The 27,401-nt window shown below is 34.9% G+C and overlaps 1 protein-coding gene across 1 annotated transcript in view; it reads left to right on the forward strand.

Moving 5' to 3' along the window:
- Positions 1-27,401, forward strand: part of KIF26B (kinesin family member 26B) — a 215,765-nt gene that overhangs the window by 171,189 nt on the left and 17,175 nt on the right. Inside the window, exons 7-12 of the mRNA XM_072409327.1 lie at positions 2,639-2,732; positions 4,696-4,958; positions 9,776-9,959; positions 13,295-13,454; positions 22,390-22,552; positions 23,200-26,542. Of these exons, the coding sequence (XP_072265428.1) occupies positions 2,639-2,732; positions 4,696-4,958; positions 9,776-9,959; positions 13,295-13,454; positions 22,390-22,552; positions 23,200-26,542 (4,207 nt within the window). The remainder of the gene's footprint in view (positions 1-2,638; positions 2,733-4,695; positions 4,959-9,775; positions 9,960-13,294; positions 13,455-22,389; positions 22,553-23,199; positions 26,543-27,401) is intronic.

Consider the following 27,401-nt stretch of genomic DNA (forward strand, 5'->3'; position numbering starts at 1 on the left):
TTATACCTTTAAACATGAAAAAAATGCTATCCATTTTATACAACCTATAAATATGAGCTGATAGTATGCAATGCCACACCGGTGCTGGATAGAATTTGCTGCCACCAAAGCTCTTAGTAATAGAGCTGATTATCTCTGGGCAAAAATTCATGAATTGTAATGGAGCAACCTCAGCATTCCATGTGCAGAAAGTGTCATTGATGTGCTTCTGTGTTGATTGTATCATGAACGCAAGTCTGGAGGGAAAAAGCAGATGCTGCAGATTTTTTTCTTTCACCTCAGCAGGCATGTGTGAAGAGGAGCACTGAACCAAATTCTCCCTCTGTTGGTTGCTGTCCTCTTCTTGCCTAGGTGGTGCTTTTCTATTCACAATTTTCTTTTAAGGACATTGAATACATGCGGTTCCACTTAGAAGGAAGGTGCTTATGGAAGGGCAGCCTGTGTTTTTATTTGTCATAATTCCGGCTTATTTTGTATACAGTGATGGGAGGAAATACAATACACAGAATTTACAGAATTTTAAACATGAAGGAAAAAATGGAGGGAAAGAAAAAAGAACTAGTGTAAAAAAGGAATGTTGATTAGCAAGATTGAGGCCTGATTTAATAAAGCTCTCCAAGACTGAAGAAATAGACTATCATGGGAGAACTTGAGTGATTCAGCAAATCTGGAATAGTTTTGATCCTGAATTGGAAAAATGTACACATTAATAGCAAAATATTTTTAGGAGTTCCATTCCAGGTTTGCTGGATCACCCAGGTTCACTCATAACAGTCTAGCATCTGTAATAAATCAGCCTCTCTTTGTGCACTGCCTTATAATATATTAGTGAATTTTGTCCCAAAAATCAATGTGCTTTGGAGGCACTGTAATCAGAAGGAAGGAGCAGAGAATTGTCACAAGTATATTTTATTGTGCAAACAGTAACTTAAGCAGTAATTATTAGTCATGCAATACAAACAAAACTGTTTGTTTTATTTTAATTTTCTTTGGTTTCTGCATGCATTTTACATGTAAATAAATATCCCCTAATGACAATGATGCATTCAGCCTTATACTATCTGTCCAATTCCATGTACATTAATTTCACTAACCTGGGACACTGGAGAATTCTGAGCAAATACTGATACCAGCTGTAATTGAATTTTATTGAGGCCCAAAGTCTAATCCACTTAGGCACGTATAGGGAAGTTTTGCCTTCAGTGTTAACCAGCATTACCATTTTAGTCCCTATTCACTGTTCATTCTCCTCCGGCTTCATCATACTTACCATGGCGCCAGAGATTGCATCTTATCAATAGTCTTTGGTAAAATAAAATTCCAACTCCCAAATGTACATGTACTTAGGATGTATTGATAAATTTTCCAGGCAGAACAAAGCAAATCATTCATTATGCAATTGCTGTATCTTTATTCTTATGGTGATTATGTGGGAAAAAAAATGAAAGTATTGATGGCTTTCTTGCATAGTTTGCTAATACAGTATAACTACAAATGTATGTCTGTTCTTGGTGTCCAATTTGGAATCCCTAGTATTAAAATCAGAATCCTTGGTTAATATTCTTCCACGTTGATATATTTTCTGTTGCACAGTATATTATCAGTAATTTAATTTTAAATGTACTCACTGTGTTATTATATTCTTCTTTCTCAGAGTTATGAATTTATTGATTCTTCCACTAAGGCATGACTCTTTTGAAATTTGACATTGATCAGTTTTGTTATCACAAGTTAAATTTTTTATACTGAGAAAGTGGAAATACATTTATTATGTGCTGGGTAGCTCAAAACAAACAGAACTGAACTTAGCAGACATTCATTTTGCAGAATGTATATTTGTGACACTTTTTCATTACTTAAGATTGCTTCTGTATAGAACAGTTACTAAAGAAGTTTCTTAAAGGATTTACCTAAAAAAGTCACAAAAAGTGGATATGCAAAGTGGATATGCAGCAACTTTTGTGGGTGTCGTGGGTTACTGTACTTTACATATAGTCTTTGACCTTTGCATTACCCTAAAAAAAATAAGCCCATATCATGTGAAAACAGAGAATAGTGTTTTAAACTGAAATTTGTACTAAAAGTGTTTAAAAAAGTCTGCTTTTTCAGTGAGGGCATCCGTAGGGTTAGGATTACCACCACTCTAAACTGAGTAGCCCAAATCTTGTAAAAAGTTGATCCTCTGCTTTATAAATAGACCCCATAATGTTAATGTTTACGGATAAAATACAAGGTACGCAATAATTTTAGAGTCAAATTTAGCTTTCTTTACATCTGGAAACTGGATGCATACAGCGCTCTTAATAGAAATGGTCAGGGCAAAGACTTAAAACCTTTTTAAGGTTTTTGTGTCAAGTTAAATAAAGAATTTGCAAATTGATTTGAAAGCTAGACAGCTTTAAAAGTTAAATAACGAGCCACAGTGTCAACACTACAGAATTTTTTGTGGTAGAAAAATAGGGCATTCAAATTCTGACTTCTGCGAGAATGTAAATTGACACATGAAAAGTAAATTAAACAGTTTGAATATCTGTGAAAGAGATGTACTTGGTGAAAATTGAAAATCCTGATATTTTTTTAAAGGTTTATGGGATTCTTTTTCTTAAATTTCTTTTTATCTAAATTTGTCTTTGTGCAGGCCGAGGTGTGCGCTGGGACAGTAGCTGAAGTCATCCAGTCTGTAGTGAATGGAGCCGATGGATGCGTGTTCTGTTTTGGTCATTCAAAGCTTGGTAAGTGCTGGTGAAATTTAATTTAAGTGTATAATTTAGCTGTGTTCCATCACAGACAAGTAATAATCATTAACAATCATTAGTCATTTTGTTTTAGTACAAGTGGAACTAGCAAGGACAGATGCCTGATCTTTTGTTATAAAGTCATAAGTCGGGCTGGATCCAGCTGCGCTAAGATATATAGACTGAGACATGCCTTTCAGAAGCATTCACTGTCTACGTATTTCCAGACATGGCTATATTACAATTAAATAAACATTATTGCTTTAAATAAATCAGAGTAAACAAATCTTTGAAACACAGGAAGTTTTATTTATTAAATTTTAAGTGGACTTAAACTCAAAAAGTATGGATTTCCCTTTTTTAGAAATGCCGTAAAAAATATACATTTTTCCAAAGTGTAGGTCCTGGGTCTGCAGCCGCATAGCTGTATATCTGCTGTGTAAAACCTCTGGCTACCAGCCTTATGAGATTTGGATTGAGATCTGTTGATGTCACTAGTGTGCTATTTTTTTTCCTTGCTGGGATAAAGCTGAAGACCTACAGTGCAGGGGTCTCCCTGGTTCTGCTTCATGCATTCTTTAGACTAGGTACACACATGCAATGATTCTCGTTTGATAATCCACTAAGGGCCTATATCGGACGAGAATCTGCCATGTGTACAGCACTCGTCGTCCCATCATTCGATTGATAACAAATGATCATAATAGAAGTGAAGGGGTAGAGAGCACAGTGGGAGGCCAATCCGTCGTTCTCCCCCTCCCTTTCCATAGAGCAGAATGGTGCTGTATGTGCAGCACTCGTTCATGCATCGTGCTGTCATTACTCGTTGGAAAGGATCGAGAAAGATTTTTTTGCACGTGTGTACATAGCCTGTTACCCCATAAGTTATCAGATCAGCTTTGGCATGAGGAAGCAAAGCTCTGCACTACCAAGATGGGTGCCTCACCATAGAGGCAAAAAGATTGGTAAGTCCGAAATGGGAATGATATTAGAGGTGGGGAACCTATAAGTGAAACTGGTGATTATTCCTTCACCATTGTCATGCATACCATAAAGAGGGGTAACAATTAAATGATTGTAACTTTAGTAGGAAAGGTTAGTGCTATGATATTCTACTGGAACAGCTAATGTATACTTCATTTTGAAATACCAGAATTTAAAACTAAAAAGTAAACGCCATCTTTCTTTCAAAGCATTGTAATTGATGTGTTTAAAAAAGTTCCCATAACACCTACAACCCATGAAGTTATACTTGATTAAAGACTCAAAAGAATATTTGGATATTGTTCCATTGTATCATGTGTGTATTTTGGCCCATATTCTGATTAGATACTGCTTTTATTTTGGAATAAAACTTATTTTTTTACTTATTTCCTATGAAATAGGTTCCAATCCTTGATAAAAAAAAGTGTTATAAAAATATTATTGCTTCACTTTGCTTAAACTCATAGGCCCTGATTTATTTAAGTTCTTTATGGCTGGAGAGAATACACTTTCTTCAGTGAAGCTGGGTGAACCAGCAAACCTGGAATGGATCTGGTCTAGGATTGAAAATATTTACTAACAAAAAGCTAACAAATAGCCTGATGTTTAGGAAATCTATTCCAGGTTTGCTGGTTACCTTCACTGATGAAACAAATGATGTAATCTCCCCTACCTTGGAGAACTTTAATAAATCAGGGCCATAGTATTATAAAAAAAAGTGCCATAGAAGGAAACTATAATACAATTACTTATAAGTGCCAACACATTATGCTGCTCTTTACAGAGAATACTAAATCCTTAAAGAGTTTATGGTCTTATGTGCTAGCCTATGTCACACAGCCACACAAACTAGGGAAATTGTTGATTTAGGTTAAAAAAACATGTAAGTATACAAGAATAAAAAGCATGAAAGTATTTGTTTCCAAATGATTCCCTCAAACTTAGAATGTCTTCTGTTTGTACCTGATTCTTGAAGGGAAGTCATATACTATGATTGGCAAAGATGACTCCATGCAGAATCTTGGTATCATCCCCTGCGCTATTTCCTGGCTCTTTAAGCTGATTAATGAACGAAAGGAAAAGACTGGTGCCCGGTTCTCAGTCAGAGTATCAGCTGTGGAGGTTTGGGGAAAGGAAGAGAACCTGAGAGACCTCTTATCAGAAGTGGCTACAGGAAGCCTGCAAGATGGTCAGTCACCAGGGGTCTATCTGTGTGAAGACCCAATATGCGGAATGCAGGTAAGTTGTACTTCCTTTTAGAAAATAAGTAGACCTACTAAGGTGTAAAGAAGAGGAAATACCACATCATACATTATCTATCACCACCTAACCTTTAGGGATTTTTTCTAGAGCTAGAAAAAGTTGTGTACCTAAACAGCATGGCTTCTAACTATAAAAATTAAGGGGTTACCTGGGTACATAAGGGATATTTTTAAAAGATGAAATAATTAAACCTCCTTAACCTCCTTAGTCTGGTATGACTTTTCCAATTACATTTTCTGTAAGTGTGTGGCAAAAATAAATACCTTATGCCTTTGCTGTATTTGCTCTTTCCAGTATATTGACCAGAGCCTTGTACATCTACAGTAGGGTGTGATACAAATTTGGTGCACCAATAAAATCACTATACATATGACTATACCATAATGATAAAATATAACTTTAGAATCAAACATCCCAATTAATATTTATTTGTATACATCAGGGGTGTCAAACTCAAATGCACAGAGCGCCAAAATTAAAAACTTAGACAAAGTCACAGGCCAACCTTGAAATTTATTGAAAAAATAGAGGACATTTTTCTTTCTCTTTAGATTTAAACCCTTTTCATATGGAAACAAAGAGGTGAATGCTTCACATTCAATATGAAACAAGCTTATAATAGAGAGGCATAAAAATGTTTTTTTTAATTTTATTTAAGAAAAAAATATTATGCCTCCTTCTATATTTGTGGCCTTCTGAGTTAAATGTCAATGGTAACCTTTTTGCACAAGCTAACATTATTAATAACAATATTCTTCTATGAAAATCCAACCATTCAAGTCCATGCCTTGAAGTAGCAAGGAAAAAAAGCTGAGGGGGAATCCTGGAAATGCCATTGCAGGGTTAAATCTTATGACTGGCCCGCTGTTAAAACTCCCTCCTCATTGAAGTAGCGCCGCTACTAAAATTCACGGCATTATGTGCATCTATATTTAGAATTCCTTTGGGGGCCAAAAAAAAAGGACGTTGGGGGCCAGATTTGGCCCCCGGGCCAGAGTTTGACACCCCTGGTATACATTATGTTTAGTGATGCCTTAGTTTAGGGGTTCATTGTAATGTAATTACATGAGCATTCACTAGACCTTTATCATTAGGTCTTGTAAAGAGTCCTGTAAATTAGAGTACACCTATATTCTGTTTAGTGGCGTTTGGTGAAGTTAAAGTTTATATTCTCCACTATTTTAAAGTGTATCCCAAAAAAAAAACTGTAGTTTATTGCAGCTTTCCTGCCCAGATGTGATAGCTGCATTTAATTATTTTTTAAAGGAAAATATCTGGGTAGCCTGATACAATTGTTTGATATATCAGTTCAGAGCACATAAAGTTTAAAGGACACTGAAATTCTGACAGGACTGACAGTTATTCTTCTGTAATTGTTCTACGTAAAAATATTCATGACCAGGTGTGCGATTTTTCATTAAAATGTTGAATTAAAATTCCTAGCCTGTACAATTGAGCATTTAGCACTTAAGCATGTTCAGCATGTACTTAGAATTATAATTGGGATGCTTGTACCAAGATTGCAAATCAGAGTATCTAATACCAAAGATACATTATCCCTAACAATTACCAGTTTTTCTTTTCTAGTGATGCTTTAGGACATTGATTGGCATAATTATAAGTTAGTATTCCTGAACCTAAGGGTCACGCATGCAAACATATAAAGACATTACATACAGTTAATTTATAGTAAATACATACAGTAAATCAGAGTTGCGTAGTATGTTGGTGCTATATAAATCCTGTTTAATAATGATAATAATATTATCAGTGCGTTATTAAGATTTCTTTATGTTACAGAATGAAAAGAATCCTCCTATTGCTCTATGATATAATAGAAGAATAATGCTGTTGTCTTGAAGTAAAATATTAGATCTATAAAATTGATCTGTCACATTATCAATCTTCCTGTTAGTAACAAAAAGGAGTGCCAAGTATAGATTATCTTTCAAACAGAATTGTCTGATGCCGCACATTGAAAAATATAGCATGGTTCATTTTGTTTTGAGGTTTCTCTGCTATATTATCAATTACCTGGGGTTTCATATTCTATATGACTGATTCATTTATTATAACTTTTGAGTGCACAAATGAATTGGCATTGTAAACCTGTTATATAAATCACCTAATATATAAATTCATTACTTTTTTTAATATTTTGAATTTATTAATTGTGACAAAAAAATTGCAATGTAAGCAGTGAAGATCTTTAGGGTTATGTACATCCTGCAGAGACTGGGGAAACTGTACTTGAACTTAAAAAAGAAAAAATGGTAATGACAGTACATAAAAACCTAATGCCCGCCACTAAGTAAGAAAACCATTAGTTTAATTGGTGAGTTGAAGTTTTACGTTTTTGCAACAGCCTTTCTGTAAAACCCAAATAAATGTCAAACAAGAGGGTTCAATTTTGTGAGCCTTAGTAGATATACACCCCACCACTGACATTTTGGCACAGCACAGGAGGGTTGTGCTAAAGTTCCCCTGATCACCGAATGCTAAAGAGTCATTACTGTGTAAAGACAAGAAAAAATGTAAAGGGCATTCGGTAATAAGAAAAATAAAGTACACCCTCCTTTATTTCTAAGGTTTTACATATAACAACATAAGAACATCTTTTCTTAAGCAGTTTCTAAAACTAATTAAATGTAAACTTGTGTACAAAACAGCACTCATTAGATTCTACCATGTCTAGATTTAACAAAAATAAGGCCAAAATTGGGAAACCACCTCTGAAAACGAAATACCTCCTATATTTCAGTAGGTTTTGGAACTAACTTTAGAAAGCAATATCTTGACTTTATTAATATCTCACATCATTGCTGTGGAATTTTGGCCCACTCTTCTTTAAAACTGCTTCAGGTTGTTAGGATTTCTGGGTATTTCAATTGGGTTGATGTCTGGACTTTAAATGGATCACTGCAATAGCTTGATTCTATTCTGTTGTAGGCACATTGTTGTAGATTTGCTGGTGTGCTTGGGATCATTATCCTGTTGCAGAGGAGTTCATAGTTGACTCAATGGTCTGTGCATGGTCTGACTTTGCAACATTCAGTCCTGGGAAAACTGACAACTGTCTTGTAAATAATCTTACTCATTGTAGAATGATGGACTTCAAATTGTTTGGAAATAACCTTACAATTCTTCTCATATTGATAGGCAGCAACAAATTATTTTCTAAGATCATTGCTCTTGCCTTTCTTACTTGGCATTGTCCATTGAAGTCCATTGATTTCCTATGTAAGTTGTAAGGATGTACTTACCTTTTTCATATACTGAGTTTGCATTTGGACCTAGTCTTAGTTAAATACATAATGAAATGGGCTGATAAATCTTGTTGTTCATCTGAGTTTTATTTACCTAATTTTAAGATTATCTATCATATGCAAAACCTTAGAATTGAGAGAGGGTTAAACTTAAGCTGTGTTGATTTCATTACCAAGTTCTATAACTTACCAGCATCACCCAGGAACTTATATTCAGTTTGTAAAACTAAAGCACAGCAGCAAAAAAATAATATATTGCAGTTTACCGGTCCTTAGATAGGGAGACTGCATACGTTTTTTAGGCCTAAATTCAAATGTGTCTTCCTTTGTTCATGTCATTACATTAAAATGGGGTGATTAGCAGTTTACAAAAGGAAGATAACATTCAGTTTGGGTTGCAGGAATTGACAAGAACACTACATTTTTGGCAAGATGAACAAATATTTCAGTACTTGTTTAAAATGTATGCAGCTTCCTTATCTACCCTGTCTAAGGATGTTGACTGCACTAAATTAATGTCATATTCTTGGGTTTCACTATTCTCTGATTAAAAACATTGTTTCCAATGTGATATAGATATGTATGACCAATCCCCTAGATTCCTCTGTAAACTAAAGTAATAAACATGCTAAAAAAGCAGTTTTTAAGAATTTACAGTAACTGGAGGGGCATAGGAAATTCCAAAAAGCCTTAAAGACAACTAAAAAGTTTAAACACCTTTTAGAATTTGAAAAGCTTTGGCCACAGATTTTAAAATGCAGGAACAATCGATCCAAAGCACAAAGCGAACTGCTACTGTTGCCCCAGAAGCTTCAAAACACACATCAGGCCAGCACATCCAGATGCCTTGTCCTTGCATTTGCAGTGCAGTTCTTCCTCCACAGTAGGTAAAGTAACCTGCACAGCTAGAAGCAACTTTTAAAAAGCTTTAACAAAGTTATTTCCAACCCATTCTGTGGAATAGGTGCAGTTGAGCATGCAGTATGCATGTATTTTATCACCTGAAAGTGGGCTTTCCCATTCAAGTTTTTTGAAACAGCTGAGCACTGCCTTATAAAAGACATTTAAACCACTCTGCTTTGCTTCAGTGATAATGAGAGAGCTTGGTGGTTCCTTCACATTTTCTAATAGGTGAAATGCTAAGAAACCTCACAAGTGTCTGAACAAGCTCTAGAGAAAACTTTGGAATTAGGAGGTAGGAAAGTTAGAAAAGTAATGATAAAAAATAAGGAGGGGAAAGGGAATTGGAAAAAGAAAAATGGAAAGGATAGATTAGAAATAAGGTGTACGAAGCAGTTGCATTTTGTGTCTGTTAAAATATTAAAAAGTTCCAGTGTAAGATGAATAGAAAAAACATTTAGCATAGAGAAGTTTAGACACTCTAGGGAAGAAGATCATGTGTAAGCTGATAAATGATTGATCTCTAACGTTCTGTGGAGAGAGCACACAACGTCTCTTTCCTTTTTTCTTTATATGTCAATGTAATTTTTATATACTGTGGAAATGTAATGTTGCTTAAAATTTCAGCTGCAGAACCAGAGTGAGTTGAGAGCCCCCTCGGCTGAGAAAGCTGCTTTTTTCCTGGATGCAGCCATTGCCTCACGCAAAGGTAGTCAACGAGACTGTGATGAAGATGACCACAGAAATTCGCATATGCTTTTTACTTTGCACATTTATCAGTATCGAATGGAAAAGAGTGGAAAAGGAGGCAGTAAGTAGATGTTTCTCTCACTTCTATTGTTTAAGCATTCATTTTGTGTGATGTCTGATCATATATGTTTGTGAATGAGGTTATTCACTAAAAGGATCAGGTGTAACTGCCAAGCCTGTAATTAAGTATAATAAATAGAGAAAAAGAATAGCGAGCAGGCTTTTAAGGCAGACAGTTATTTGGGAGTAAAGGTATTTCTAAAATTTGCTTTATTAATCAATAGAGTAACAAATAAACAGAAAGCACAATAAAATGAGGTTCGTTCAGCTCAATTTCAAAAGCGTGAGCATTCACACTTAGAAGGTTGGATTCAGAGGGGATTGACTGATTGGTAATATATTTAATATTTACTAGGTGGACGTAAGGTAAAATGAACACCTATTTGAGGAGAACTAGTGAGTTGGGATCACAAAGTAATCTAATGGTAATTATTAGTAGTATATGTGACTCCCGATGTTATACAACCCCATTTAAAGCTGGTTACCGATATATATGATGTAGGTAAGAATAAGTTACTTCAATATAGATATCAAAATAATTAGCAGTAAGGTCTTGTAAGTATATATCATTATGTGTGGCAAAAGCAGTAGTTCAACAGGTACCCTTGTATGTTGTATAAGTCAGAGGGAATTATAAGTATGTATTGGTATGTTTAACATAAGTGGTAGTCAATCAGGTTTTCTTATGTATAGTGTGTAAATAAGAGGGAAATATTCCCTGTAGTGAAGGAGAAAATCGCCAGCAATCTGTCAGAGAAGATGTTTGGTCATGCTGTCATAACCTTATGTTTTTACAGACTAATATATTCATATGAATTTTGCATTTATATTTTAGTCAATGTCAATTACGCCCATGCTAAATTCAGTTAAAATTTTTTTAGTGCAGAGTGAGCCAACTGTGCAAATATATTTCAGACTTTATGTGCAAATATATTTCAAATTTTTTTAACCTCATATAATCTTTATATAATTTAAAGAGTGGGCAAGCACTTTAATAAATTTTGGGAAACTATGTTCTTATTAGTTATCCAATCACTTATATTACTTATATAAGATTGCACAGATTGCAAAATCAAGATCCTTAACCCCAATAATCAACTGACACCAATATATTTTGTCTGTCTGTATAAAGAATAACAAGGGATTTATTATCACCAAGTTTACTTGTAATCAAAAATTATAGGAATTGTGTTTATTCTAAATTTAAATAAGCAATTGAACATAAGTGTCTAAAAAAAGTACCAATATAAATATCTTTATTCTCATATATTTCCCTTGCTAACATTTGGAAATAATAAAACAACAATGAGCATTTTCTTGGTAGTTTTGATGTCACCGGTATGAAATGAAGAAACCTTAGCACCCTATTCTGGATGTAAGAATGAAATATGTTGATTACTCGTCCCACATAATTGTGTCCAGCTACACATCATAACAATGAGCTGAATCAAATCCACAAGATATAACATCAGTAAATACTGGGAATGGAACTAGATCAGAAGTGACAAGCAATAACCAAAGACTGGGAGGTTTAAGCAAAGGCAATTTCAGCTACATGCTCAGATATAGTTTGATGTTCGAGAGATTTATTTTCCACTTGATTAATGACAAGAAAGTATAGCAAGAAAGCACAGGAATGGGTCATTCCAAGCAATTGTAGCTTGACAGGAAAGCAGAGCCTTTAAGTGACAGAAGTCATACATAGGCATAAATAAATAGGTTTACGGATAGTAACAAGAAAAACGTTAGTGAAAAAATAATAATTGTATTACTTGGCAGCAGGTTTTGTACTCGTGAGAAATGGTGTGATTACACGTTTCTTTCCTTACCGATTGCATTGTAAAGAGCTCAACAACATTATAAGTGGATTACATTTTTTGAAATCCCTAAAAATCTTTTAAAGGACCTTGTGGTAAACATATGCCTAAGCACATTAATAATGTGAATACTATTTAATAGCATAATTGCAGGAGTAATAATATAGAGCGTAAGGTGTAACCTGGTGCTGTAAACTATAATAATCAATTAGATATTGTATTGAGGAATTTAAGAATTTACTGTAATCTAATCATATTTCCAAATTTTTGCACCATGTATTTAAAATTTACCTTTAATTAGTTAAGGTATATATCATATTATTTTTAAATTTGAGATGTTAAGACTGCATTAGGCAAGGAATTCTCATCTGCATTAAAAAACATATACAAAATTAGCACTTCACCATTTAATAATCTGGTGCTAATTTATGTGCATTAATTGAGAAGGTTATATTTAAGATATAGTTAACTGTAGCATATGCATGGTGCAGATCTCACACTTACTCTATACCAACACTATATTTATGATTATACTATATATTATTATTTTTATTATTATTACAAAGTATTTATATAGCGCCATCATATTATGCAGCGCTGTACAAAGTCCATAGTCATGTCACTAACTGGAGCTCACAATCTAATGTCCCTTCTATAGTCATATGTCATTAATGCAGTCTAAGGTCAATTTAGGGGGAAGCCAATAAACCTAACTGCATGTTTTTGGGATGTGGGATGAAACTGGAGTACCCGGAGGAAACCCACGCAGACATAGGGAGAACCTGCAAACTCCATGCAGATAGTGTCCTGGCTGGCATTAGGAACCTAGGACCTAGCGCTGCAAAGGCCGGAGTGCTAACCCCTGAGCCACCGTGCTGCCCACAATATAATGATTTTTGTCGATATGGCATGGTGTATGTAAACCCAATCCCTAAAAAGTCATGTTTTATTAATTTCTTCAACAAGACATTTCTTCAAGAATAATTAAAATAATGCCTAATAATACTTCTATGAAGGACTTTGTTCTGACATTTTCTTCTATAGGGTGACAATACCACCCCGCTCTTCTGTGTTTTCACTTGGGCTTCCTATGAAAGGCTACACAAGGCTGTATCAACATATATTAAACAATCAGGGTCATTGTTGTAAACAACAGGAAACATGTCATGAGAAATGATATGTAGTTATTAATGGAGTATTTGCATTTAAGCACACATTGCAAGCTTGTGTTAATATTTGATATAAGATTTATAGTTATGAAGGAATTAGTGAAGCAATGGAGAGAACAAATTTGACTTGAGAAACTGTAGATTTGCCTAATATAGTAAGCTGCTTCCTTTAAAGCCATAGGTTTTTTACATTTATTAATATTACACTAGTTGAGGCATAGATGGTGTGTAAATAGATATTTGTCATACAGCATCTAAAAAGTAATACAAAAATACAATTAATAAATATATTACAACCAGTGGCAATCTACAATTGTTGAAACGTAACTAATTTTTTATTCCCTCTGCAGTGTCGGGAGGCCGCAGTCGATTGCATCTTATTGATCTGGGAAGCTGCGTGAAGGTGCAGAGCAAAAATAGAGAAGGAAATACAAGCCTGTGTCTCTCACTGTCAGCTCTGGGCAATGTCATCTTAGCACTGGTCAATGGCAGCAAGCACATACCTTACAAGTAAGCAACTCTTACTACAGAGATCTCAAAAAAGTTGTGCGGCAGTAATAATATTTTAGATTGTGAAAATATTCCTGTAGTATAAGAATGGTAATATTTTATTGTCATTTTTAATAGAAAAGATTGTGGTTGATTTAATAAGGGATTTTGGCTGTTTGCTTAGCAAAATGAATTAAAGCAAGGTGTATTTCAATTATCTTAGTCAATGTGATTAAAACTCCCTTTGAACAGGATACCTAATAATGTGCAAGAAAAAAAAAAATTGTTTCCAGGTGATTTTAAAGTTAAAGTCAGCAGTTCTTCAAATTATTTACCAAGCTAAGTGAAATATCCCTTGCAACACCATAATTCACAGTGCTAAGTGAACAGCTTATATTCCTTTAGTAAATCAACTTCAAAGTTTCATTAAAACACACAAATATCCTGACCTTCTGGAGTAACATTTGTTTTCTAAATGTTCAATGGTTACCATTTTAACCATTTTGAATACATGAAGGCCATTATTATTATTACTATAAATACAGTTATTTGTATATGTTACAGTATTATGCACATTAACATTATTATACAGAATGTAAACATATACAATCTGAACAGAATATTACATGGTATGTATTTTTTGGTGGAGAAGCATTTACATGTTTGGTTGGAAAAATATTTTTATTACATTTCTGAAGGAAATGATCCGCTGGAGGATTAGGTTTCCTGCTCGTTTGCATCGGTTTCCTCCTGGTGTTTCTGATTACTTCCACAACACAAAGATATAGTGAAAGGTTTAGGTGGAACAAAGAAATACACCTTTCAACAAAAATGTATATGATGAGAACAAGGTGCATCACTATAGTAATCAGAAGTTCAGACCCTTCGTCGGATTATTGCATACATTTTCTGTTCAACTTTTGAACAGCATCACACAGCATTTGCACATTGAAGCCCTACCTGTCCCCTTCTTACTGAAAATTTTATTCCACAGCATGTCATTTCTTATACAGTATTTAAAAGTGAACCTTTATGGCCTAGGCCTAAAATTTCCACACAAATAATTGAATGTCTTTTTAGTCATGTTACTGATATTTTCAAATCTAATAGAGTTCAGCTAAAAATACCAGTCATTTATTTACAAATCCTTTTTCTAGTATATTAGCTCTGTGAATTGAGCCTCATGTGATTTTAAAGGCAAAACTGAGCAGTTAGAATATATCTTTGATCACTCATACATTTTATCACAATAATATACTATGTAGATATGAATAAGTCACAAATATAACACATCAGGATCTTTATTTACTTGAAAAAGTGTCAGTTCTTTTTAGCTGATCCCAATGAGATTTAAACATGACAATCATGTGACTAAAATAAAGATCATTGTCTTAAAGATTTCTGAATGAAGCCTTTTGTCTTTCTAAATACAGTTACACATTTTCCTTCAGAATTAATAAAGCTTTTACTGAATTATTTGGTGCTGTCATACCACACAGTCAGTTATCTTAACTTATAAGTAAATATATCATCATAACACAGGAACCTCCGACCCTTTACCTGCAGAAAGACAGTAATCTGTTATTGTTGCCAGAGCACCATCCTAAAAGCAATGAGGGAGAATACTGAAAGTGGCTATGTATATTGCACTTTGCACATTATCATTGCTGTTTACTCATTAAGTAACATCTCAAATGTTCAGGAACAGAGAGTGGTAGTCTTATAGAGCAGCTTTTGTATATGCTAAATTCTGTGTTCGGCAAGTTCACTACACCCATGTTAATAACATAAATATGTGGGGAAGTCAGCCAAAGACTTGGTTTCCAACTCCTGTTTTATCTGATGTGGTTAACATGTTACACCATGCAGCAGTAAAATATTCCAGCCTTACTGACACAATTAATGACATATTCATCTGTCACTTAGTGCTTAGGAGCCCATTATTTCCCTACCTTTATCTCGTTACATAAAACTAACTCTATTTTATCCCGTGCTGTTCTTCTGCTTTTTGTTACTGTATACTATTAGGGTAAAACCATTTTAACAATGGATTTTAAAAAGCTTATAAAAAATAGAAAGCTTTTTTTATGGGACTCCCGACTGGATGTTAGCCATTCTTTTTTAATTTGTAAGTTTGGTGACATTGAACACTGCTTTTGTAATGTTGCAGGAACAATGTCTTTTATTTTATATTATCTTGTTTTTTTAAATTAATATAGATCTAAAACAATTGTTCTTTATAGCAGCTTATCAGTTTTTATATGTTGTTACTGCTTTTTCTTCTTTTATGTTTCCTTTTAAGTAAACAGTGCAGATATACCTAATGCTTTCAAAAGAAAGGAAACACACCAGAAAAGTTGAAGTGTATGTAAAGATAGATTCTTTAAAATATTTCTACTAACTAGTCTTCACATGTAATGGTTGCATTAGATTTCTTTTGTCAGGTTTTGTAGGCTTTATATTCATCTGATGATCCTGACAGTAAAACATTTTTCTTTCCTATGGTGGCAACACTTACTCATAATGCTATATCTATGGAGAAGCAATGTTGTCACAATAGGACAGGTAGTGTGTCTACTCATTGGTATCAGAGAGGAGCTGTTCTGCAATCCAGAGGGCCTGATTTAATAAAGCTCTGAGGATCCACTTTCATAAGTGAAGCTGGGTGATCCAACAACCCTGGAATGGATTTCTTCAAAGTCATTTGCTAGCAAATGTTTTCAATCCTGGACCAGTTCCATTCCAGGTTTGCTGGATCACCCAGCTTCACTGATGAAAGTGGATCCTCAGAGAGCTTTATTAAATCAGGCCCAGAGAGAGATCTCAAAATATTGTAACATGTAAAAGCTAACATAGGAGAAGAACATAGAGAAATATTTTTAAAATAAAAATGCACCAAATTAGTGAAGTTCATTGTTAGGGTTTACATACGCCTAAAAAATCCCTCCTTTATACCTAACCTAGCCTATGTCTTTCATGCTGTGGGTAGGTGCTTTTAAACTTAGAGACTGGGGGAAATAAACACCAATTGGGATGTAACTGTTTTCTAATTTATCCATAACTTATCCATACCTTCCATACCCTAAGAAGTATTTTTTTTCTATAGTAAAAAAAAATATTGATCATGGTACTGGCAATCTTCTGAGAAATAAAAATCAACATGTTTTGGGGTTCTAGTTTACTTTCTTAGTTACAGCCCTCTAGCTTATTCTAATTCTTTAGATGGTGTTCACCCTTTCTTGACAGTTCCATTTTCAATGTTTCATAAATCTAAATATATTAAAAATATCTAATAAGCCATTTGATATCATAAATACCCTTTTATTGTCCTTCATTTTATTCCCCAGACGTGTTTTACATAAATTAATTCATAACATATACATGCTTTGCTTTCATGTTGCTTGAGCTAATATCATGATCTGTAAAAATCCAATATTGTTTTGAAGTGTGCGGTTTTTGTTTTTTTGTTTTTTCCTATACGCTGTGTTTAATCTTGTTAAAGAAGAAATAAAAACAAACAGCTTCATTTGTCGCCGCTGACAGCTCTGTGAATGTAGCCTGAGCAGCTTCTAAAAAATTAGAAAAAATACGCACAGGGAGAATATGAAAAGTCCTCATTTTTCTTCATCAGTGTCATGCTGTGAGAGGCTGCAGGAGAGCCTGAATTCATTAGTATGCACTCACAGCTTTCTGATTAAAGTCGGCTCCACACAACAAAAATGTGTGTATTTAATTCTTTTAGCACAGAATCTTGTAGTATACGCTCAAGTACATATTTGCATGGTGAGTTATAAAAGCCCCATGGAGGTTGATTTTCAAAGGTTGGAATGTTTTATGTCCTCTCTTCAAAGCTTTATTAGTTACAAATACCTAGTCAATATAAAAAATTTTTGAACCTCAGAAGAAAATAGATGATGTGGGTCCAGTTAGAAAGTGTTTGAGTAGATAAGTATGCAACATTTTATATATATATAATAGTAACATATAATAGTTTTACCAGGTGTGATGGTAATTATGTAGATATAGAAAGTTGTATTGGAAGTGGAAATGAAATGCTGCTTTTGAAAGGAAAAGAGCCTAGTACAAGTAGCCCAATTGAGGACATCTCCATTTAGTGCAGAAAAGGAACAAGGCTACACCCAGGTGGAGATCTTGTCTAGGTAAGTTCAGCTGAAACATTTTGAAAGACAGAAACGCTGGGTTGAGTTTAGTGTTCACATCTATCCACACTAAACAGGGCTCTGTCCAAGAAAGAGGCAGGAGAGAGCCACACAATATTAATATGATGAGAAACATAGGACCTGATCTATAAAAGCCCTCCAACACTGGGTAAGATAGACTTTCATGGTTGCACCTAGGTGATCCAGAAAACCTGGATTGGATCTAGTCCAGGATTAAAAACATTTGCCAAACAATACCAAAATATTTAAAAAAAATCCATTTGAGATTTGCTGGATCACCCAAGATCTTCCATGTTTGTCTGTATTCTCCAGTCTTGGAGAGTTTTATTAAATCAGGCCCATAGTCTTTGTAAAACTTTCCATGTACATCTTCCTCGAAAAGGACAAATAATAATAATGAGTTAATAGTGAATACAGATTAAACTTTAAATTACAGTGTTATATTAACATTTGCCATAGATAACTGCTCCTTGCACATAATATTTGCAATTAACACTTTTCCTATTAAAAAGTCTGTTAATTCATATCAATATCAAAAATGCACCTTTGATGGTTTTGTTATCAACATATCAAAAATGCACCTACTCTAGAATATTATGAAAACGTAAAAGTAAAATTTTTGTGTATTGAGCCAGGTACTTTTCAATTAAATATCAGTTTCTTAGGATATGTGATTTTAATTATCTCCCCTAGCTTTTAGGTCATGGGCAAAAATTGTATAGCACCCCTATACCATCACTGAGTGGAAAGAGTGAGGCAAAAAGTGCTGATCTTTCAACCTGCTGCCAATTGGCAGAGATGCCCTGCTTGCAGCCTTTCTTGATGCAACTGGCAGTGATTCATTTTTAATTATATAAATTCATAATTTACTATATATAAAATATCAATATATGAAATGAATTTTTACCAATATATGATATCATTTGAACAGATACTAGAGAAAATAAATGGTTTTTTCTATAACATGTTAAACTAAAATACAGTTTTTGATAATCTAGTGTAATTATTATTGTAAGATAATAGTAAATAAGAGCAAATATGTATTGCTTTCCAGGGGAACTCATTTTTTATAAATAAGGCTGTATGTTTTGAATCCCTGTGGACTGTATTCCCATTCATCTGATACATTGCAAATCTAGAATCTGTCTATTTTTTCTTGGCTTATAAATGAGTATGATGGTTTAAATGTCTTCTGTGACCTCCAGCACACATATACCATTTGTACTGAAAAAAAAAAGAATTGTGGCCCACAGGCCAGGAAGTTTTTAATTTAAAGCATTTAATGTTGGACTTAACGGGCATATTATTTTTATGTTATTTAGTAATATAAATAAATACATTTTTTTAAATAAAATTATGAAAATATTTTTTAGTATTAGTCTGCATCCTTAGTCTGATGGCAGTATTCTGTTTTTTCTCCTTGATAATATGGCATTAAACTACAGCCAAATCTTTTGCATGTTTAAAGTTTGTAAAAGAAGGTATAGAACTTTTGCCATTCCAATTGTAAAGATTTCATTATACTTAAAATTTAGGATAAACTACAGAAAATGAGGGTAATTATTCTAAAGTGAATAAAAAAACTTGGCACTGGAACAATTGTTTTAATTGGGTGATTTCACCTCTGCTATTGTTTTATATTTACAATGAATCCTCCATATTGGTAAATATTGTTGGTGAATCTCCCAAATTTGTACATAGATAAAAAAGAAAAAGGTTCCAATGCTTTCGATATCTATTTCGGGGTAGTTGAAAATAATACCCTTGCAGTACCTCTGCACTGTAATGGTCAAATGCTCATTAAATTAAAGTAAGTAAAACTAACTACCTTATTATTTTATGCCTAAAATGCATGAATGGCCCCTACTTTTCTTTATCCATCTATCTGTTACAGACACCTCATCATGTGCACTGCAGGACCAGCAGTATAGGATGGTGATAGAACCTATCAACATCTCAGGAGCATCAAATAGTTGGACACCATAAAGTAAATTTCAAGGCCAAACTTACACTATAATCCTTGGTAGCCACTGAGGATGAATAAATTTAGCACCAAATGCATTTGCAAACAAAATCGGACAATATCTTGTAAAATTAATGATGGCATTGACAGCAGGCTGCAGACAGTCAGTGTAGAGAGCAGACCTTTCTGCTTGCAGAAAACTACAGGGAGTGAAATACAAGGCGGGTCTCCCCACACACGTAAATATCAAGGACATCAAGAAAAGGGTCATCAGGATAAAGGCAAAGGGTAATTTTCCCCAATAGTAACACAGACAGCAATAAAATCATGGCAGGTTTTTATTGCTGTTGTCGTTCAGTAACAGGAAGTGTCTGAACAACCATGAATACATCTATGTCACTCACCACAACCCAATGATGTATACATTAAAAATGTAGAAATCATTTGAAACTTTTGGCCTTGAAATTTACCTTTGATTGCAGTTCCAGTGACTTGTTCCAGTGACAGTTGTCTAAGAGAGAATGTCCCTTCCTTTGAGGATCTCCCTTCACTCATGTTGTGTTTGAGGCAGGAAGAAAATAAAAAAAAAGTTTTCCCAATGAGGTATACATAACCAAACAAACTAAATATTGATTATTGCAACAAGTAAAGAAATTAGGCCTTTTCTAACTGTGTACTGCATATTGTATAAAATAAAACCAATAATGTGTTGCCAGATATAAGCTTTTATATTATTAGCATTTAGAGCTGAAACTCTTATGTAAAAGGTATACGTACTTTTTACTATAGAGTTGGTGTGCATGTGCCCATTAACAAAAAGCCATTTAACTAACAATGCCATGGGATAATGAATTTTGTGATTCTTTATTGTGAGGAACAAGGAAGAGATAACATAGAAGCAGTACGAGCTGGATTTAAAGCTTAAACAGCTACAGAGATGCTGATAAATGTAATTAATGGTTGCCTAATAAAACATCCCTAGTGGATTTAATAGAAAATGTATATTCATTATAAACTAGCTACTATCAGCAGAACAGAGTTTAAATGTAGTATAAACGTCTTGCGATAAAACTATTTAATAAAAATATTTAAATAAAGTTCGGATCATAGATTGTAAAATTGATTGAAAACATAATCTGTGTTTATCCACATCAATTTAATTTTTAATTTTTCTTTTTAAGAAGTACACGTGTGTTTATAGTTTACAATGCACATGAAAAGAAAATTCCTAAAGAATTAAGGGTGTGAATGTGATAAATAGATTTAATTTAAATTAGTAAATTAGTTTTAGAGGTCAAAAAGATCATCCTAAAATAGTGTTTGTTTAAAAACAAACCTTTAAAGTCCCCAGTGGCATTATAGTATCAATAGACCATAAGATCTTAGGCTTTAGGTGATAAAAGAGAATAATAGAGATATTTTTTTTAAGTTATGTGATTTTTTACCACCTAAATGTTTCTTGTTGAAACCACATGTAAAGTAAGTTTCCCTGATCCATGATAACTAATAAAAATAGTACCATGACTACAGTGCCTAAACAACCTTATGCTCATTTAAATGAGTATAATAGTTTATGCATAACACTATTTCATTTTCAACAATTTCGTAAACAGTTTATAAAAGCAATGGCCAGACAAAATCAAAGCAAAAATGTGCAAATGTTCAGATGTCAGCATTGTTCAAATTCATTGTAATTTAACTAATTTTCTGTGAACCCACAGCACCAAGGGCCTGTCTTTTTAGGGTCAGCCATTTAGCCTTCCTGAGTTTACGGGGGGATGCTGCAAAGAATTGCAACAGATCATTAGGGGTGTCTTTTCGCTGGGGCATTCAGGGCCTGTCCTCCTTTAGAGGACCTGTGATATAAGCCATTGGACCAAAGACACATAGAAATGGGTAAAATTCAGCTTTAAATACCAATTTTAGGCATGGTCATTATGGTTTGAAAATTGAAGCAGGTATACTTGAGGTCTGTTTGTGTTTTGCCATTTTTATCTGTGCATTGCGGCAATGTATGGTAAAATATATGCTTTACTATTCTTTACCACAGCACACCTAGTCAGCATACCACATTGAATATTTTAGCACACTATAAAACACAGATACAAAGCAGCTGTGTTTTGTGGTGCTCTGCGTTGAAAAAATACTACAGGTATGTTTTATTCATGTGTTTAGGTACACTACTTTAACACAGAGTGCCGCAATGCACAAAAAATATGTGCAATAATGTACATGTACACACGTAACACAATTCAAATGGCTCTAGGTGTTTAGCTCATACTTCTGTGTTCGCCATGCTTTTTATGTCTTTATATATTTATTTGCTGGGAACATAGTATTTAAGGAAAAAGACTGACTTATGAAAAATGGAGGCAAATATGTTTAATATATACAAGTATACCATAAAAAAGATTCTAAAGGGATAACACTGGCAGCACAAACAAGTATCAGTAATGTATATTTTTAAAATATAACAAAACTGTGTAGCAAAAGGTAAAATATTGACTAACACCACCAGCTATGAAATATACACAAGAGTTGTGTTGCCAGCAGTTTCTACAGAGGTAAGATACAGTGTTGAGTCATGCGGTCAAGAATTGATTCAGTTTCAATAAAAAAAAAAATTTAACTGACCTGTCCTGTATATTTCTCATCACTTAGATGAGATGACATGTGACTCTGCAGCATGATACTGATTAGCATGCCATTAAGAAAAGGGAAAAAAAAATCTTCAGGGCTCTGACATCATATCATGACAGTACAAGTGAAACATGTTTCACTAATGCAGCCTTAATTCATTTTGTTTCTGCAGAGAGAGCAAGCTCACGATGCTTCTTCGGGAGTCTCTAGGGAACATGAACTGCCGCACAACAATGATAGCTCACATTTCAGCGGCTGCAGGAAACTACGCTGAGACACTGTCCACTATCCAGATTGCTTCCCGGGTGCTGAGGATGAAGAAAAAGAAAACCAAGGTAAGGACATGGACTAGGAAAAAATCATTGTCCACCATTATCATAGTTGTGTGGGAGACATGTTCATTAATGTAACAGATTGCATACACAGTTGAGGTTTTAATTTGTATAAGATTTCTGAGGTGGACATAATTTTCATTATGTGTAATGTAGATGCTCTTCGGAATGATTATAGACCTAGAATAAAGTGTTAGATTCTAGTTGTCCCTAATAGATCTGCAAAGAAATTGTCAATAGTAATGTAAGACTTCACTTAACTAACTTAAAACAGCCTTTTACCATTTCAGCACCATGACTTCGTGATCTAGGGCACATCTGCATTAACTTTTGTTAGAAGGACTAAAGGACTTTTTAAGTGACAGTGAAATGTAACTTTGTATAAATAATGATACAAGCAATATTTTTTTCTGAGATATATTTTTTTAAACATGAAGTTTAAAAAACCTCACTTAAACATGAAGTGTGTAAACATCTAATGGGGCAATAATTTTCTATGAAAGTAACCTAAAAAATAACTACTTGATAAAGAAATTTTATATATTTACCATGTAGCAATGTGATTCCTTTATAGATATTAAGATTATGATTAAGATAAGAATATTTTCAGTTTATATGACTGTAATATATGTAATATTCTTGTTTTACAGTACACTTCAAGTTCATCTGGAGGAGAGAGTTCCTGTGAAGAAGGCCGAATGCGTAGGCCAACTCAATTGAGACCATTCCATTCAAGAAATGTGGTGGATCCTGACTTCCCTTTGCTTAGTTTATCCAGCGACCCAGATTACTCATCAAGCAGTGAACAGTCATGTGATACAGTAATTTATGTTGGCCCCAATGGAACAGCATTATCTGACAAGGAGCTCACAGATAATGAAGGACCACCAGACTTTGTTCCAATAGTTCCAGTTTTACAGAAGATAAAAAATGAGCCAAAGGCAGAGGAAGTACAGGATGTGGCTCCTAGCAAGCCCGAGAGGGATTGTTTAAAGTGCAATACATTTGCAGAACTGCAGGAAAGATTGGACTGTATTGATGGTAGTGAGGAAACAAATCGCTTTCCTTTTGAAGAGATTCCTTCACAATATAATGGAGAGCAACCAACCAAAGGTGTGTGTCCAGTGGCCCAACCAAAAAACGTAATAGATTCAAGTAAAGAAGAAAGCATATGTGAAAATATACAAACTGATAAAGAGTTGAGAGAAACTAATACTGGAACAGTACAGCGAAACCATTCACCTATTCCCTCTGGGCATGTTACTGACACTTCTGCACCATTATCACCCAGAAGTGTTACAGGTAGTTGTGTGTTGCACGCTGGACCATCCCAGACAGTCCAGAATTCCAGCTTGCAGGGAAGCAGAGAAAGCCTCAACAACTGTGGATTTGTAGAAGGAAAACCAAGATCAATGGGATCACCAAGACTAGGAATAGCCAGTTTAGCCAAGACATCAGAATACAAGCCACCTAATTCTCCTTCTCAAAGGTGTAAAGTTTATACACAAAAAGGTGTATTACCAAGCGCGGCTCCCCCTCTAAATAAAGACGCTGGATCACTTTTAGAGTCCCTCCCACAACCAGAAATTCGAACACCTCCTGTAGGAATGAGCCCACAAATTATGAAGAGATCCCTGTCTAATTCAAGTACTTTTTCTTTAGAATCTACAATTACAGATCAACAGACATCATGTTCTGAAGATTCCAAAAAGGAAGTTGTTAGTACAACCATGGTTACTGTACAACAGCCTCTGGAGCTTAATGGAGAGGATGAGTTGGTTTTTACATTAGTGGAAGAGTTAACAATTAGTGGGGTCCTGGACAATGGTCGTCCTACTAGTATTATTAGCTTTAATAGTGATTGTTCAGTACAGGCTTTGGCTTCTGGGTCAAGGCCAGTAAGTATTATAAGTAGTATAAGTGAGGACCTGGAATGCTATTCTAATTCTGCACCAGTTTCTGAAGTCAGTATCACACAATTCTTACCCCTTCCAAAGCCTGGAACAGATGAGAAATGTCAGGAAGGGAATAGCAGACGGTCCTCCATTAGTTCTTGGTTGAGTGAAATGAGCACAGGTAGTGATGGGGAACAATCATGCCACAGTTTTATTGCTCAAACATGTTATGGTCATGGAGAAGCAATGGCTGACCCTCCTATTTCAGAATTTACAAGTGCTTTGCAGAATATCAGCATGATGTGTACAAACAATCGGCAGAAACCAGGGGTGGACAAAGTTCTCATTCAGTCTGAAATGGCAGAAGCAGTCCAAAATAATGCATCTCCTATAAAGAGCTGCAAAATTTCTGCAGTAGGGAAAACCACAGTTACTATATCAAACACCTCAACCCTTAGCAGCTGTGAAAACTATGTTCCTATGAAAACAAACATTGCAGTTTACCCCTGCATCGCAGTAACTCCTTTTAAAACTCAAGTGACTAATGAATCCCTGCCAGAATTAAATCTCCCTGACAAGTCTTCTGTAGAAAACAATGATATTGATTGTAAAGTGGACACTGTATTTGATGATCCATGGCTAAAACGTGAGGATGGTATCAAGAGGGACAACAGTATTTCGACTGATGAAGGACAAATGCCTGAAGCTGCTAATTGTGTGACTGAGCAAGATGTGCAGAGAAAACAAAATATCACAGACAGATTAAGCAGCAGCAGTGGAGAAGTAATGCTTTCACCAATCTCTGAGAACCTCAAAAGGATAGTGGATGGTTGTGAAATGACATTTACTACACAGAGTCTCACCCGTGTCACTGACTATTCACTAACAGGCAGTCTTCCTAGAGGGTTGGAAAGATCATATAAACTAGAGGAACAAGATGGTATGAGTAAGGACGCCGAGAACAATTCTTTTCTACAAACATCCAGATCTACTTTAGAAAGAAGAGCTGCATCTCCCAAACATTGTGTGCTTACTCGTCCCAAAGGAACTCCACCTCTGCCTCCAGTGAGGAAGTCAAGCCTAGATCACCGGAACAGAGCAAGTCCCCAGCACACAGCAAGCAGCCCTTCAAAACAATCTCTATCTTCTCTTCCTAGTCTTCCAGATGAACTGAATGGCAAATTGTCAGGTTTTAGCATGGAGACCAGAAGCAACAGTAGTAGCAAGTTATTCAGTGCCAAACTTGAGCAGTTAGCTAGTAGAGCAAACTCCTCAGGTACAACTAGTGGAAGTCATTATGAATGTCTATCTTTAGAAAGAGCTGGAAGTCTTTCTTCTGTCAGTTCCAGGATGGTTTTTAGTAAAGACAGCACATTACCAAGATCTGGAAGAAGTTTAAATCGAAATATGATGTCATCCCCAACTAACATTTCACAGTCTGCTGGTACTTCTCCTAAATGTAGTCCTTCAAAAATATCAGCAGTAAGCAAACTACTACTTGCCAGTCCTAAAGCTCGTAGCCTTTCAGCATCTGCAACCAAAACACTTAGCTTTTCCACAAAGTCACTTCCACAGTCTGTAGGAAGAAGTTCAAGCCTACCTCCAAATGGTAAAAACATGTCTTGGTCTACGCAATCTCTTAGCAGAAACAGAGCCTCTGGACTTGCTTCCAAACTGCCTTTAAGAGCTGTTAATGGCCGGATATCAGAGCTACTCCAGGGAAGCACAGGTGGTCGAAATGTGCATTCACGTGGAAATTCAGACTCAGATGAACGTATAACTCACCATGCAGAAAAGCCCATTGTACACACACTGCCCTCCCCATACAGTAAAATCACTCCCCCACGAAAACCCCACCGCTGTAGTAGTGGTCATGGCAGCGATAACAGCAGTGTGCTCAGTGGTGAGTTGCCACCTGCAATGGGCAAAACAGCTCTGTTTTACCATAGTGGAGGCAGCAGTGGTTATGAAAGCATGATGAGGGATAGTGAAGCCACAGGAAGTGGTTCCTCTGCACAAGACTCAATGAGTGAAAACAGTAGTTCTGTCAGTGGAAGATGTCGAAGTTTGAAGTCCTCCAAAAAACGTTCTAATACAGGTATGTAACTAATTTGCATATTTAAAAAAATATTAGCTAGTAAAGAAACTGTTATCTTCAGTTTTTGAGAGATGCTTGTATGTTACATGACCTGGTTTTCATATCTATCATGGGCTTTAATAGTCTCAACTTATTCTCAATAATACAACACCTCTTCATAATAGCTATCAATTGGTGCAGGTGTGTAATTCAATCTATACATGATATTCTAGACTTAATTTATACTGTTGACTTGGAATATTGAAATTTATGTAAAAAACAGACAACATATTGTTTAGATTTTTACGTAAGTAAAGTCACATAAATACAGAAGGAGTTTATTAAAAAGCAACTTTAGTAGACTGCACTTAACATGCATGTATATAATTTAAATTGATACTGTATCAAACGAAGCCAAACATAATTTAGAATAACTGGTCGCAACTACTACAAATAACTTCTCTTGCTTGAAACAAGCTCATATAACTTATATATATTAGCAGTCTAAGCCCTAAAAAAGGCTCAGTAGTAGAAGGTTGTGTTAGATCTTATTATGCAGCTTATTTGTAAATTTGACCCCAGATGCTATGTTAAAGTCCAGGCAAATATAAGTTACAAATTATGAGTATGAAAGGAAAAAGCAGCACAGTATGCTAATCAGTTCATATGCTAAACAGAACAGGTTGACAGAAGGGAAAGTAAAATGACAGAAATAGGAGCTCGTCGTTGTGCAGCTTTATCGTTTATTGTCCAGTTACAGGCAGGACCAGGACATCCTCCTGAGCTCATAGTAAGTGTGAATAATGCTGGCTGACGATGGATGTTTAATTGCAGAAGAAGTAGAGAAATCTCTAGATTAGGGGGTGAATATTGCAGCAAA

Source organism: Pyxicephalus adspersus, chromosome 4, assembly GCF_032062135.1.
Source record: "Pyxicephalus adspersus chromosome 4, UCB_Pads_2.0, whole genome shotgun sequence".
Lineage (NCBI taxonomy): Eukaryota > Metazoa > Chordata > Amphibia > Anura > Pyxicephalidae > Pyxicephalus > Pyxicephalus adspersus.